Source organism: Aquila chrysaetos, chromosome 6, assembly GCF_900496995.4.
Source record: "Aquila chrysaetos chrysaetos chromosome 6, bAquChr1.4, whole genome shotgun sequence".
NCBI classification, from domain to species: domain Eukaryota; kingdom Metazoa; phylum Chordata; class Aves; order Accipitriformes; family Accipitridae; genus Aquila; species Aquila chrysaetos.
In genome coordinates, this window is record NC_044009.1 from 17,570,585 (window position 1) to 17,587,831 (window position 17,247).

Genomic DNA, 17,247 nt, shown 5'->3' on the forward strand with positions numbered 1-17,247 from the left:
ATATATAGAAAACAACTTTCTCAAAGCATTTTGCTGCCTGGCCTGAGATAATTTTGGATGCTTGCAAAATTTCACTTAAGTAAACTTGAAGTATAGGTTTTCCATTCATGTGAGCAACTTGGTATCTCAGAAACTGAAAAAATGGCACTTGGGAGCCAGGACACAAGATATAACACAGGCAAAGGATCACAATGAAAAACAAACCCTATCTAACACTTCTCATCATTTACCTCCCTTTAGCCTCCAAAGATCCCGTGGTGAATCCATTCAACTACAGCTTGTCTACACTTTTGTAAAAAAGAAAATATTAGCTCTGGTTTTCACGCTGGGGCAAAAAACCCAACCCCAAAACATCCAAACTCTACTTAAAGCTACCTAGAATACGTATTAATCCCAAGTAAAAGTTTGGTTGTGCACCTGCTGAAAATCTGTCACTGTAAGTTAATTGGATAAACCCATGCCCTCAGCACGTCTTCCAGAGATGTGCAAACCTCCCACAGTTCTGCTGAACTTGGGCCCTACTTCAAAATTACAGAGCAAAACATAAAGGTCTGCTCTTATAAGGCATGCACTTTGCTTACCAGTAGATGACTGTGGATGACCTAGACAAGTACGAGTACCTACACATTTAAAATACCCATAAACAAAAATAGGATCATATTATTCAAGCAGTTGAAATCAGCTGTAAAAGACAAAGCAGGTGGGCTGGGGTTTTTGAGTCTGTTTTGCACAATTCATCTTTCTTATTCAACATGCTTTCTTCTTTTTGCATTTTGATGTTGCATCAACTGCCCTACTATTTTTTGAAACTTGTGAAATTTTTCAGATCAGTTTCTTGACACTGCTAACATGCACTTAGTCCTTTCCTACCTTCACTTTTTCATGTGTATAGATATTACACTGGGTATAGTTTGTCCACGTCCTGTTGCTTTCTGGATGTCTAAACCAATTCCCACTTGGATCACAGATCTTCGTAACTTTTTCTACAGTCAAAGTAGATGGAAAGAAAAACAAAAAAAGAAAAACAAAAGAAAAACACAACAGTCAGCACTGACGTTCTACTTCCTGATGCCTAGTATTTAATGAAGAAAGATTGGCAAACAAATGACAGCTTTATTAATATGACTAGAGAGACATTTCTTGTTACTATGAATTCTGAGAAACTAGAGACCATTGCTTTTGCTTGGCAAAGGCAACTGATGATTTGTTTTTCTTAAGAAAACAAATAGATATCCCTCCTCCAATCCAGTAAGTATCAAAATATATCAAACTGTTAGAGAACTACCAGGTGAAGTGACGAGAATATTTAAATGGCTTGTTTAACATCCAAGATCTAAACTGAAGTCTGACATCCTACCTCTGTAAATTAGGATTGGACAGGCAGGAAAACATCAATAGAGAAACTGCTCAAGAACCAAACTGGAAAATTTCTGGGACCACATAATGATTTCTATCTTCAAATAGAAAGAGGCATGAAAGGACACTGGGAAATACCAAAAGCAGCAGAAAGAGACAAGAGTGAAAAATCTATGACATTTTCCACATGCTCAAAGATGTAAAGTTGAGCCTACAGAAACAGGAAAAAATTCACTTGTGGGAGAAACTCTTGTCAACTTCAATTGCTAAATTGAGGTAAAAGAATAAGTCATATTTCTGCTTGTGTGTTAGAAAGAAAAGCTCATCCCTAAGAGGAAAAAACTGATCTAACTTCAACTTCTATTTCCTAATCTACGGAATCCCTCAAGGACATATTTCAGAAAAGCAAATAAGTAACTTATCAGTTTTCTGTGTGATAAAGGGAAAATGCAAATAATGGGTTTGGAGTTACAGAAATTCTGGGGCATTAGTGACTTGAGTAGGGCAAACAGGAGGCATCAAGCACCCAAACCCTCAATTTATTAAGAAATATGTTGATGTAGAAGCCCATGCACACTCACCTGATGGGTTGAAATCCTGAAAGTAGTCAGGACAACGCTGTACTGACACAGTTCCGGCAGCAACATCACTCCAGCACAACCAGCCATCCCATGTCCTGTTACAGTAAGGACCTGCAAACAAGTAGAGACCTGGTAATAAAATAACAACCATTCTTTCACAACACTCTTTCAAAAGTAAGATGTAAGACTGCATAAAGTAAGTTTCTCACTTGCAGCAATGAGAAAAAAAAGAAAGTAGAAAGATAAGATTTAGCAGTGGTTAATTAAAACTCCACTTAATAGAAATAGTTCCTTATACGTACATTTCTTCGAACACATTTTAAAATCCATCATCATTCACCTTGAAATGGTCTGCATCTACAATTTACAAACCTCAGATCTAGAGCACAGTAGGCAAAAACCCCTAAATCAATTCAGACCAAATAATGTACATTAACAAAGAGCCTTAAGCTTGCAAGGACTGTTTTACTGAACTTACTTATATTTTGGATGTATACAAGCCTATACATAGGTTTACTACTTCACTGAAAACACAGTGGTATCGTAAAAGCCATCAGAAAGGCTGGCTGGGAGGCAGCCACAGCTCCTCTGCCTCAAGCAGAGCTAAGCCTGCAGCGGTCATCATGGACAGACAGTTCTCCAAGTGCTCCAGGGACAGGGAATCCACAGTGTCCCTCAAGAGCCTGTTTCAATGCCTCACTGCACTCCCATGAAAGTTAACATCTAAAATAAACCTCCCTTGAGAACAAGCTGGGGTTTTATAAACAAATCCTTTCCCAAAAGGCTCACAGAATGACTGACCCTCTCTACAAATTTGAAGATGTTTTTAGTATCTTCCTTCAGTTTTCTTTTTAAGACTTAATAATGCCCCCATCTCAAAGACTGCATTTTTCAAACATCATGTAATTCCTCCTCATCTGAAGATTTTCCAATTTGTCCAGATCCTTCTGAAGCTGTGATGACCCAGGCTAGACGTAAGCTTACACTGTCGTACTCGTATCCATTTCTGACCTCCAGACATTCAGTTCCTCCAATGAATCATTTCAGAAAAGAAAAAAAACTCATTGTAAAAGAATGCAATTACCTGTTCTTGCCTCAAAAGCCATTCAATGTTTCCAGAAGTTATAAAGTCAGAAACAGTGAATGCAGTGACAGGCAGAGCTACCGAGGTTAGCTCAGAATGAGTTATCAGAAAAAGCATTAATGATACTAACACAACCCTCAAAGTAGGGAAATTGTGTGTATCAAGATACTTTCAATTTTTAAAGGCGGATGTGACCAGGTAGACAGAGGTATTACAAGAGCATGAAATGTAATAAAGTGGTAAGATTAATCAGTCATCATTTTTTAATCTGGATATCTATTTAAATTAACATTTTCTTATCTCATCAGAAATAAAAGCTTTGTGTTATGTAAGAAGTGGTGCTATGGGCAGGTAATATAACGGATTACTTTATCTTCATGAATCCCAAAGTGATGGTTCTAAAAACTCGTACAAATACAGTTACAGCCTGAAAAATCATTGCTACCAAGACAAGAAATGAATATAACTTAAGGGATCCTGAATTACTGTAATCATGTCTGTGGACCATTTGCCTTTGTAAAACCTTATAAGAAAATGATCTCTACCTTCTTTCCTATGAATAGGATCTTGCATAATTTTCTGGTAGCATTCATACTGTGCTGTCATAATTTTATTCCGTGTAACACTCAGTTGAGCGAAGTCCTCTGTCATATTCTGATGCCCTTCAGATGGTATAGCAGTGGCAAAAAACTACGAGGAAAAAGACCTTTTTTAGCAAGTCATGTACAAACTCCAATATAAACTTCTTAAATGTCAATCTTTCTAAATACTATGTTTTAAATATTATTTTACTGAAGGAAAATTATCTTCAAATCTTATTACTGACAATATGATTTTATGTTTTTCTCGTTAATTTAGCAATTCTTCTTACTACTGAATCTTGACAAATATCTCCTGAATGAGCATGGGGGAGTAACAATCTGCAAGATTTATAAATAATAATGGAAAAATGCTTAGAAAGCACTGAGACAGTCAGAAGCATATAAACAGCTTTTACAAAATCCAGTAAAATATATCGAAGTTACATTAGTCTAAAAGGCATTTAAATCAGGCCCAAAATGATCCTTTACGAAAAGAGACTTTCCATATACCGTATGCGCTGAAGGTTTTGGCTTGTTCAGAGCTATTTGGTTTCTCTATAGTCTTGCAAACCATGAAGCCAACCCTCAATACAAAAAGGTATTCAAAAGTCATGACATCCACTTTTATAGTTAGTAAAAATAATAATAATAAAGAAAGTGGATCTTGATCAAAACCTGAACCTTTTAAGTACATTTTAAAAAGAAGTTAAATATTTTATGGGAAGCTACTAAACTTCACGGAAAAAACAAAGCTGCAAATTGAAATACTGTACCATTGTCATACAAGGGGTGAAATTAAAAGTTCCAAGGATGTCCTCTGCATAGTGCTGCTTATATGTCACTTGTCAACTGTTACTGTAAAGTTCTCTGCTAGCAAAGGATATGCTGGGTTCAGCAGAGGTAAATACTATTTCTGTTCCTTTACCACCAGAATTAAAAGGAGAACAGAATGTAGATAAAGATCCTGCTGTGCAGAAACTACATTTGAACACAAGATTAGTTGTTTCTGCATTTCCATATTAATAATTCCTATGGTATTCTGTACACAGTTGTTAAATCTGGAAGTGATTTAAAAAATCCGTAAGACTCACCATAGTAACTGATAAGAAGAACAGCAAAGATGTGATCCAGTTTTTTGTCATTTTTACATCTGGTGCAGCGAATTTTATATTGTAGTTGAATGAACTCAAACTGCAATGGAAAAGAAAGTAGGAACAAATTTAGTAATTCGTGAAAGCCAGCACTGATAAAAGACTTCATATTTTCTTTCTGAATTAAGACAAATCAATGGACGTCCTCTCAATTTTCATTCACACATAGTGGTGCTGTGTGATATACATGGAGATGTACAAATATGATGTCAAAAAAATGCACTCAATTCACCAGCAGTGAATTCCAGCAGGAGGGTTTTTCCTGCCCTGCTGCCTCCATTGCCTCAACTAAGACCAATTCTCCGGAGGGTTTGGCTCAGTCAGGTAGCTGGTATCAACTCTAACAGATGTGTAGCAATTAGCCCTGAGATACGAGTTGACTCCTGGACATCTCTGCCTTTGGGCAACCATAGCAAACTGCAGTTCAGTTTCCTCTAAAGTAGACTTAGACTTTCACAAACACACACACACTATTATTTCCTGTTCTCTTCATGCCAGCTGATTTTTGATTTTGCCATTTCTGCAAGAACTGATCTAGTAAGTTAGCCACTTCATCTTGAAGTTACAACTTTGCAAATATGACAATGGCAATGCAAGAATTAATTGTGAGCTGTAAACTAGTTTCTGTATCTGCAGTAGCTGTTAACTAGTTTTGTTATCTGTAGTTTGAAGAAAACAGAACTACCCAAAACAGCTATAATCATCTTACAGTGCAGACTATTCTTGGAATTGATTTTTGAAGTGTAAAATGCACCTAAAACATAAAATATACAAAATTATTTATTAAGCACCTAGACCATCTATTAAGCACAACCCTGCCGCAACAACTCCCTCAAAAGGAAGGAAAACATCTAAGAGATTTCTCATGCAATATTTCACTGTGCCCTGAGGTTGCCTGAGAAGATCACAAAGCCGAGCCTGGAATGGAGGTAAGAGCTTCTCTTCTGCTTGCGTGGTAGCAAAAGACCTCTCCACATTTAGATTAAGTTGTTACAACTAAACCACCTTTCAAAATCTAAGTATCTCACTGTACTAGCATCAAAGAAGCTATTACCAGCCAAATTAAAGGGGACCACATCTGAGTGATTTTAGCTCCCTTGTACAGATTAATTCACTACAAATAATACATGGCTACTTAAGACATAAAACTCACATACCCCAAAGGTCCTTCATATACCTAGCTCAAAAATCCCACTGCTACCGAAGCAAGAGGGCTGTTGGGAGCTGAGTACCTACATGCAAACCTGTCTTCTGACCCAAGCCACATTCTCCCTTGGATCACACTTGCTCTTGTCTTTGGAAGTTTTTCTTATCCAGCAGTCATGTCCTACAAGAGACCAGTGGATGACAAACAACTGATAGTACGTTGGCCAGCAAAAGTAATTTTACAAAAAGCCCATCCTTTAAAAAAAGCCCTGTCTTAGTCACAAAAAGCAAGCATTCTATATCTACTTCTTTTCTTCTTTTACACTGAGACTAGGTCCTCTTAACACAACTATAATACAATAAAGAGCATTTTGTAGGATATACCGACTACAAAATATGAGATCACTGCTGTTTATTGTACAGCTTAATGCAAATACAAGAAATGTGTTGTAAAATCAGTTACTGTTGTGCCTGTTTAACCTAGGCTAAAACTGTATCAGTAATCTTCCCTCTATTTTTACCACTGGCATGCAATCCTCTAATACTGATTGCTGGAAATTGCACAGGTAATTCAGCGAGACACTGAAATTCAGCTATGCTGTTCTGAAGGCTCTTAAAACACTAACAGGAAGACCAATCAACATACATGAAATATATTCTCAGTTTGAGCTAATACTTCTCTGGAAAATCCACATGATGAGAACTACAGTGAATAGAAAATTGTAAAAACCACTATGTTAACTAAAGAAAAATCTAAACATCTATGTGTAGTGACTAAAGATTGACTGAAAACCCAATACAAATGAAGATACCTAAATAAGCAAAGAGGCAATACGATTTGAATTCTGCATGATAACTGGGGGCAAGGGAGATTAATTGAAACCCATCACAAGTTTCATTCATTTATAGTTGTGTCTGTTTACCTAGGAAGGGGAAAAAAACAACACTGGCCTTCTAAGGAAATTGGAATTAACTACTTGGTTGTAAAGTAATTGAGTAATCTTCTCTCTTCAAAGTATGCCAAAGCACATCTGCACAGGTTTAAAACCCAGAAATGATGTGCACTGGACAAGCGAAGAGACCAAACAAGTAGAACATAGCAACCATAATTTAGTGTCTCTTTTTCTGTATATATATACAAGAGTTCAAAATAATTTTCTCTATAATAGTTCCAAAAATCCTTATACTAAAACAAATGTTGGATGGCAAATTTAAAATGCATATTCAAATATTGCCCTCACTTAGCCTTGCTTATTTTTATTTACCTAGAAGATACAATATCATATAAACAAAAGCAGAATTTATCTGCTTTGATTCAGAGTCCATGATTATTTCTGTTTCACAATATCAAAAGTCACCCTTTAGCTCAGTTCCTTTAATGGTCCAAATCTTTTCATATCTAGTGGTTTTGTAGACATTTCCTATCAACTATTCCAGTATCCACTGCTAAATTATTAATTCTTCCCAGGAGATAAAAGATTAAGTCAAGTCTATAATTCACTCTATGCTTTACACTCATTTCTCACAGCTGCTAAATGCAAAAAACCCATATATATATCCTTTTTTTTAAACAGCACTACTTTTGGACTTAATTACAAAATGCAGGATGAAGGTCATTCAGATGCCTATTTGGACTTCAGGAAAGCATTTCTTGCATCACTACATGAATTAATTCACTCATTATTTATTCTAGTTAGTTTGGACAAGAACTTTCACAGGAAGATTAAAAACTTTCTTAAGAATGGACAGCAACTTAGTCCGTTGATTGAGGTAGCAAGCCAGTACTGCTGAGAAAGTCAGGCTGCTTTTATTAATCATCTGTTCTGATGAAATGCAAACCAAATGTGATTCTCAGAAAGTTCTCTCTGTCTCAGAGCTGGGAGGTATCAGATGCACAAGGAAAAGAAATTAATAATTAAAGAGACCCATTCTTAGATTTCTTTAAATAATAATGCTTCCCAAGTTGTTGTTCTGCTATTAAACATCTTTGACAATTCTACTGTGGGGGAGAGAGGACAACTGTATTGGATTGAAGTTAATTTGAGTGTACTGAATGTTAGCTTCAGGGAAAATATGGTGGCAGCCTAGACAGAATCCTCCAGCTCCACTCTGTGACAGCGGGGATCTGAAAAAAAGCCAGCAGGACTGTGATTTTCATGATGGGTATTGAACGATACTGTAAGTCAGTGGACACAACACCACAACTACCAGCAGTCCTCTGGCTTAAGTATTTTCCTGGTAAAAGGTATCATCAGTGGGAAGAGAACGGGGTATTGCAATAGCAAATCAGATCTTCAAAATCTCATTTTTATTTTTAGTGCATGTTGAACTGAAGACTGGGATAACTTAAAAAATAAAATAAAATGGAACTGCCTGTTTTTCCTCTTTATTACATTCTCTGTTACCCAAATTAATGACACTCCAAAGGCCTATATCGTGTTTGTCATTGATATCAGTGACATCTACTGAAGAAGCAGGAATTCAAAAGGAACTGCAAGCTTAACTTAGCCAAAACAGTCACTGGTATAGCTTTAACAGATGTTCACATTTCTCTTCCTCCTGCTTTCTCCACAGAGCCATCCTGCCTCATCAGCTGTTTCTACTTTTAACCTTTTCCCATCCTCCCAAGAATAAATGTCATCCTTGCTGAGCTCCAGACACTTCCTACTTCAATGATACAGCAAAAGGGTTAGAAAAAGTAGTCAGCAAGAAAAATCATTTTTTTAACTTCAATCACCTGACCAATTTAGTACAAAAGAAAATACACAGGCAGCTTCTACCTTAAGCAGTTGCCCTTAAGTCTGACTTTAAGTCAGAATGCAACTCTGTAGGAGTGGACTAGGAGGGAGAGTCTCATTATGTCATTGCATGTACATTCATACATACGCACAAACATTTTTCACTAATTGGCAATCTTTGATTTTCCCAGGAAAAGAAAAAAACCCCAAACAACCAAACCCCAAAACACTTTCAGTATAAATTACATATCTTGCAGTGTGCTATACTCTTGCAACACTAATGTTGAACATGTGCAAATATAGCCGTATAGCCTTCCTCTCTGACTGAAAATGGGGGCCAGAATGGCTATTTTCTGGACCACTACACCCACCCCCCACCCCGCCCCGGCTGTTGTTCTAGCACTCCCTGATTTTTGTTTTGTTGCCATATCTCTCAGAAATAGCTATACATGCTATTTTGTTATTTCTGGTTCTTTTTAGAGGGAGGCATACAACTCAAAGTATTTAAAGCCCCAGGCAACATTTGGTTGTTTCAACCCAATATATAGGCAAAACCAAGAAGTTGGAAAATGCCCAACCCTTTTCAAGCGTCCCTAATTTGAATTGCTGTAGTACACTGTTAGAAAAAAAACCAGTAGTCTCAAATGGAATTACAGATAGAGTCTTTACTGATGCAGATTCTCTTCTAACTAAAAGGCTTTTGCAAGTGGGCAGTACCAGCCAAACATTAATACACACCAGATTCATTTAGTCCTGAAAGCAGACTACAAAATCTCCATACTTACCTTAGAGTGCAACACAGGGCAATTTGGAAATCTTCCTAATCAGGTAAAATGCCCTTATTTCTGAGTGAACCGCTTCTACCAGGATTTGGACCAAACTGCTCTGGTGGTATCACATAACAAGTCACAGCTGTATGTGTGGGAATTACGCCATCCTCCTAATAATTATGGAGTTTAAAAGGCTCAAAAATAATAGTTATGGAACAAATCTAATAAATGCTGGGTAGTACAGTTTCACGACACTAGAATTCCCTACTCACAGCCACTCTGAATTAAGACGCAGGCATCAGCAGTTACAGACTCCTAAAACAGGTGAGGCAAAAGATCAAAAGAGTTTGATCCTCCCTGAGGCAATTTTTACAGTACAGAACCATAAGCACTTCACAGCTTCCAACAGATTTCATTGCACTATTCTCTTCATTCAGTTAGTGACAGGGCTTGGTTTTTTTCAAATATAGTCTCCTTCACTCGAAGGAAGTGGTATATACCCAAATATGTCAGATCTGCACGTTGCTGGATTTTACCACAAACAAAATTTGACTTACTATACTGGTTTAAAACACTGGTACAACTCAATTGTGATGCTAATGGTACTGCTATAAGAAGGCATTCCTATCCTTACCGCAGATATTCTTTCAAACCCCCAGTGTGACCTCCTCTCTTCAAATGAGATGGGGCACAGATCAGGAAAAACTGAATAACAAAAAAAGACAAAATGCTCCTAATACTATTTTGAACTCCTTAGGAGTACTATGATAGAACGTTGTGTATACCACCAACCGGTAGCAAGCAGCATCATAAAGACAGAAAACTGCAAAGAGCTTTTCTGAGAAATGCAGCGGCTTACAAAGGGATAAACTGAGATCCCTTCTTGCACTGCAGAATCAAGAGGCTTACAGGGTGCATGAAGACCTCCACAAGTGAATTGATAATTAGGAAAAGATTTGCAATATTCATATAACCACCATGAAAAGTACTATAGGAAATAAACCCCAAGTTTATAAACACACCGAGTTTCTTCAGACATCTCATTCTATGAACCCACAGCATTGTTCACATGCATGGAGACATTATAAAAAAATGCCACACTGAAACATTCCTCCTTCTACCTTTCTTTCCAGGAGTTTTTCCTAGGGAGCCATTGTGGCACAATGGCATTTACTCTCTTCTTGAGGATTAAAATAAATAAAGAAGAAACAGAGCAGTATATCTCAATTTCACTGTTCTAGTATTTATTTTTTAATAACTTCATTATGCATTAGGTGGTGGTTAGGCTCGGTATGAGAAAGTACTCGCTGTTTATTTCTCGGGCCACATGCTATGCACGTCTCAAGGTCTCAGGCTTATTGCAAGTAGAAAATTAGGTCTAGTTCGCAGAGATGTTTCACATCTTTTACTCTCTCTATTAGCACGCAGATTTTTTTTGGTTTTGTTTTTGCATCAATCTAGTTGCTTGCCAGAGGCCTTACAGAGATTGCAGAACCATCTGTAGATAAGATTACACGGATTAAAGTACTCCTGTGTATTTTTTTCCCTTTAACAGCTTTTGGCTACCGTTCAGCTAAATTTTGTCTGCTGCACCCAACAGACATTACTAGCAGTAATTGACAACACTCTTGGCCAGTTCTAAATGCCTAAAACCATAAGAACCTATCATAGAGTGATGGTGGTGCTAGTTTTTCTCAGGGAGGAGGGAACCCTCGCTATTTTGTAACACTTTTCTTCTTCAGTTCACAGGTTTGGATGACATTGTAAATTATCCTGAGAAGAAACATGGGCTATGGAGGTCCAGTGAAAAACCAAACCAACCAACCAACAAAACACCAGAAAAAAAAACACTACAACAAAACCCTCCAAATGAGGGTTTGGATGAGGAAACATCCACAACATTGTTCCTCTGGAATATTCTGCAATTTCTGCTCTTGGGCAATGTTACTCCTCTCCATAAAGCAGACTGCAGAGCTGACATGTTCTTGTGTCTTTGTCCATCACGCCAACTTTGGCTCTTCAAAACAGAATTTCCACTGATGAAAGGTAAGAGTATTTCCTCCTTGCTTTTACATAGACAGGTCTTCTCTTGGCCTCTTTGCTTTCAATGCTTTTCCTATCATTTATGAAGGCTCCACCCCTCTTTCTCAAATATGATGAACTTTCTATGAAGCCAGCAGTAGCAAATGCAGCAATTGCATGTGGAAGACAGACAAAGACTCAATTAGGGTTATAGTTACAATTAGGCAGGATATCTAACTGTGCCAAATAAATGCATCATATGAATGTTAAAAATATCAAAGCAAAGTAAAATTATTTAGGATAAGTAAGAGACACAATACTCCACACTTCCAAAATAATTTCGCAGTTTTCTTGGTTATAGTATTTCCTGCCTAAAGTACTGATTATTTTATCTTCTAAACAGAAACCTCTATCACGAGTCTGATAGCACAATACAGTAAAACTTTCTTATTTCTAATCTGAAATGAGAGAGCAAGAGGTGGCAGGTAACATAAACCCACCTTTACTGCAGAAATCAGTTCCCCAGTAACACACTTCTTTACATATTTTATCAAAATACAAAAAACTATGGATAGTATATCCCCCACTACTTATATTTTTTAAATTATAGTATTTTTAACACTGTCTTATACAGTGATACTAACACCCAAAATGCTTCCTTCTTGAGGAACTAGTTGTTAAATGAAGGCAACTGAGATTCTGGCAAAGCAAATCAACAGACTGACAGGGCTTATTCTCAGAGATGCAACTGTGATTTCCAACAGTTTATAGTTATTAATGCCTCCATATTTTTCAGTGAGTGTATAATTCTGTAAGCACTTGTTATGCTTACTTTACAAACTTAACCCTTTTCACCCCATAGCCCTAACCCAAACTGTACCTTGAAGTCTAAAACCAAATAACATAGCTACATATGTTATTAGGCATAACTCACCAAGTTCAGTTCAATGTTCTGTAAGCCATGGCATTTAAATTCTGTAGTATTCATTCAAGCACAAAGAAACTTAGAAGGAAGGCTGCTCTGCTGAACAAAGTTACTTGTAAAATGCTAGAGTGGCCACTATCAAACATCCTAGAAAAGATTATTAATGGAAATGAAGATGACAGCAGAATAATGAATGATTAAATTCCAATAGCTGATTGATTAAGATGATTTAGTGCCGGTACTTCTCTTTTTTCTACCATATTGATTTCCTGCTATAGTAATTAATAAATGTAGTTAAAAACATATTCAGTAAACTTTCCTGAAATTTCTCTTCCTCCAAAGGAACTGTTATGCTGTGGCAAGGATGTTCCAATTAACATGTTATTTTAAATAGAAGGGGATTGCTCATGACATTCTTTCTTTTCCATGGATTTCACACTATGAAAAAGTTGGAGAGCTCCCACAGTCTTACTAGGGATATTTTAATGCCTCATTACCCTTTGCCAATGTGTATTCCTCACGTGTTCAACAAAAAAACGCCATAACTGAAACTGGGGCAAGATATCCACAGACATACACAGCAAAACTTGACAGGCCACACCCTAAAATTCATAGGGATGTGTTACTGATGTGACCTCAAACCCAACCACACAGTACAGCAAAGCATTGCAAGTATGCCACTGGAGCTACTGAATCTTCCTGCCTGAGCCCAAATTCTATTGCTTCATTCCAAATGCATATTAAAACCAGTGAATGTCTTAAAGATTTTAGGAGAGGCCTTCAGGAAATGCTGAAGGGTGTGGGGGCAGCCCTTCACTGAGAGCAGACATTGACTTTTTTGCTATGACTTTAAGAGAGAGAACAGAGGACCCTAACCACATGCCCCAATTTAGAGAAGACAAAAATGTTTTCCATCTTGCTTTCCTCAGTATGCAACAAAAGTGTAACCCGGAAAAAAAAAAAAAAAGAGTATAGTTACCTACATACAATTTTATATATGGACGACGCTCTCAGTCATACGATTTAGTTTTAGGCAGTCCTGCGAGGAGCAGGGAGTTGGACTCAATAATACTTATGGGTCCCTTTCATAGAATCATAGAATCATTTAGGTTGGAAAAGACCTTTGAGACCATCGAGTCCAACCATCATCCATGCCCACTAAACCATGTTATGGAGTACCCTATCTATGCGCTTTTTGAATACCTCCAGCGATGGTGACTCAACCACTTCCCTCGGCAGCCTGTTCCAATGTCTGACAACCCTCTCAGTAAAGAAATTTTTCCTAATATCCAATCTAAACCTCCCTTGGCACAGCTTGAGGCCATTTCCTCTCGTCCTATCTCCAGCCACCTGACAGAAGACACCAGCACCCACCTCACTACAACCCCCCTTCAGGTAGTCGCAGAGAGTGATAAAGTCTCCCCTCAGCCTCCTTTTCTCCAGGCTAAACAGCCCCAGCTCCCTCAGCCGCTCCTCATAAGACTTGTGCTCCAGGCCCCTCACCAACTTGGTTGCCCTTCTCTGGACACGCTCCAGCACCTCAATGTCTTTCCTGTAGCGAGGGGCCCAAAACTGAACACAGTACTCGAGGTGCGGCCTCACCAGTGCCAAATACAGGGGAACAACCACCTCCCTGCTCCTGCTGGCCACGCTATTTCTGATGCAGGCCAGGATGCCCTTGGCCTTCTTGGCCACACTGCCGGCTCATATTCAGCCGGCTGTCAACCAGCACCCCCAGGTCCTTCTCTGCCGGGCAGCTTTCCAGCCACTCTTCCCCAAGCCTGCAGCGCCGCATGGGGTTGTTGTGACCCAAGTGCAGGACCCGGCACTTGGCCTTGTTGAACTTCACACAATTGGCCTCGGCCCATCGATCCAGGCTGTCCAGATCTCTCTGTAGAGCCTCCCTACCCTCAAGCAGATCGACCCTGCCTCCCAACTTGGTGTTGTCTGCAAACTTGCTGAGGGTGCACTCGATCCCCTCATCCAAATCATTGATAAAGATATTAAAGAGAACTGGCCCCAGTACTGAGCCCTGGGGAACACCACTTGTGACCAGCCACCAACTGGATTTAACTCCATTCACCACAACCCTCTGGGCTCGGCCATCCAGCCAGCCAGTTTTTTTAATCAGCAAGAGTACAACTTTCAACTTGAGATATTCTATGACTCTATGATACATGTGAAAAATATGATATATTCCTCCAAAGAAGATTTCTCTACCTCCAAGCAAAATTATTACTGTTCTGAATTAAAACAATGGCCGTATGAATTTATGATTTCATCAGATAGACCTTTACACTTGTATAAAAACCCTTGCTCAGATGTCTGAAGTTTTTTTTTTCCCCAGAGACTGCTGCTTAAAGGCTGCAGAGAGTGAACTGCTGCTTTGTGTACCCCTTTCAGTCAGTGTTTTTATTTGAATGACTCTGTTTAATGCTGCTTACCAAGTAATGACCCAAAAGAGATCCGAAGGTTTCTTTGTGAAAATGTTTACAACATGAAGTCATTTTCTCAACTGGCTAAGTTTTAAAAGTTTCTTATTATTTCTTCATTGACACGTGCTAATTTTACAAGAACAGTATTTCCACAGTTCAAAGACTTTTCTCAAGGTCAGAATAAGGCAATAGGAATAGGAGAATGGGTTAACCAAAATACATCAGGACTTTTGTTTTTTTTCAGAGTGTAGCACTCAAGCTTTTTCTCACTGGCTGCAGCCCATTTCGGCAGTTAAGTGTATTCTATGAAAACTCAGAGGTTTTATATCAGTTTCTTCTAGATTCACATTTAGAAATAAGACCATTTACAAACAAATATACACAAACATGCTCTCATTCAGCTATAAATAATTTTTTATAAAGTTTTAAAATACAATTTTTTAATGACATTTTTAATTTTAAGGTAAACCATGCCACACCAGCAACTCATGGCAGGATGGGGAGGGAGCAGGTGGCCAGGAAAGGGAACTGCTTATGCCAGCATAAACACAGTGCTGCTGCAGCCACTGCATCAGAACCGGTGTCCTAACTTTGGGTTCACCATTGGTCAATGACTTGAACAGAACTGATGAACCAAATAGAGATAAACTCTCCATAGAAATGTCAGAAGCACTATGGTCTTCTGATTTTGTGTTGGATTTCTTTCTTTTACTTTTTTTTTTTTTTTTTTTTTTTTCCTAATATAATACAAAGAACTAAAATATCCCCTAAGCAGTTTTCTTTTCACGGGCAATAATTTTGGTCTGGCTGAGAATGAATTTTCAGATGGGAAGTTCATGCCAAATATCAACATTTTCTCTCATGGGACATTCCTGATGCATTTACTATTCCAAAAAAGTTCAGGTAAATTTAAGGCAGCTTTAGAAAAATTCAGCTTGGTATACTTATTCAAAACAAAATAAACCACCAGCTACTTCAAAGCCTTTACCAGGTCAACCTAAGTTACCACAGTTCAGAACATTTCCTCTTAAATTTAAAATTTCACATGCCAAAGTCAAAAGTGCAAGATCTGGAATATTTCAGCCTTTGAATATTAGACAATACATGTTATACTGTGCTAAATTATCAAAACTACTAATCCATCCTGTAGCAAAAGCCAAGAACAAGCAGCAGCCAAAACCAACCTTTTGAATTCTAGTGGTCTGAAGCTTGTCTCCTTTGCTTTCAATTAGCTACAGATATTTCCCATATTTCCTATGTTTTTCCATCTGTTATATTCCTAAAATGGCATTTCAGGCAGCAAATGTTTTAAATTCGGCTCACACAGAGTGTGCTAGTGATAAAGGAGTTTGTGAGACTCAAGAAAGTTAAAAACCAGTAGCAGTTAATCTCAACAGTATGGAAAGAAATTACCTTCTATATATTTTTTGAAGTCTATAGCTGCATATTGGTATATGCACACCTTCTTGAGACCCACACAGACACAGGTCTTGACTTCCAAGACTTCTGAGGGCCTATACTCAGTACAGTTAAGAAGAGCAAAGGCTTGTGGATGATTTCTAATGACAAAAAAGAATGGACACACATACTCAAAGGACAGATTAAAAACACCACAGTGTCAAAGCTTTTGTCTTTACATTTATAACCAGAGCTTTTCTTTTGATGTATAATCCTCCTTCTCCTCGCAGACTAGCCGCAGAAATCCTCTTAAGGTAGCCATAAAGTAGGCAGAGCGATAAAAGGGTTTTCTATCCTCTACCTACATCTCCTTCAAGTGAAGACATGTACCAAGATATTGCTACGGCCAATGATATTTTACATTAACATCATTCTCTGTCAATCTGGGTTAACATTAGTGTTGACAAATTGAGGAAAATATAATTCATCAACGTTTCAAAGTCTTCTAAATGGGAATTCCCTTCAGCTTCATCCACACCCCACCACACCCACAGGAATATTGACATAAGCACAACTCTGACACAGACTGAAGCATCCAGGAGTGAAGAAACACTTGTTTTGCTAGCATTGCTGTCAGTTTAAAAATTAATTACAGGATCATAGCAATTAACTAACCAGCTTAAAATGAGAAGCATTTGTTTGAACAAGAAGCAAACTGCTACAAAGTGACTACACTAACCTCACTTACAGTATTTGCCCTATGCATTCCTCATGCTTATTTGAAAGTGTACACAGAGAACAAAAAACAACCGGCTCCAGTATAAACACAAGATTTTCAAACTTTTCTTGTGTCACATAGAATCCCCCAAAAGGCAGTGATGACTGTTTGGACAGCTAAAGCCATATTCAACCAACTAGAACACATTTATGTGGTGATCTTTATCAATGATCTTTGACAACATGCACTTACTTTTAAAAGAATAATTTCTTTTTTACATGAGGACAGTCTTTTAGTCTGAATATGGAGTGTATCTAAGTAGAAATCTTTAGCACTAACTGA

General features: G+C 37.9%; 1 protein-coding gene across 6 annotated transcripts in view; it reads right to left on the reverse strand.

Annotated features, from left to right (window-relative positions):
* The window catches only part of CALCRL (calcitonin receptor like receptor), a 73,993-nt gene that overhangs the window by 27,544 nt on the left and 29,202 nt on the right, over nt 1-17,247 (reverse strand). For 4 of the 6 annotated variants that reach the window (XM_041124060.1, XM_041124061.1, XM_041124062.1 and 1 more), the window contains 4 exons: nt 4,694-4,793; nt 3,567-3,711; nt 1,938-2,048; nt 871-983 (listed from right to left, as the gene is read on the reverse strand). In XM_041124060.1, coding sequence (XP_040979994.1) covers nt 871-983; nt 1,938-2,048; nt 3,567-3,711; nt 4,694-4,793 — 469 coding nt within the window. Of the gene's footprint in view, nt 1-870; nt 984-1,937; nt 2,049-3,566; nt 3,712-4,693; nt 4,794-5,989; nt 6,081-16,202; nt 16,291-17,247 lie in introns of those variants that run through there. The other 2 variants (XM_030018535.2, XM_030018538.2) reach the window with 2 other exon arrangements.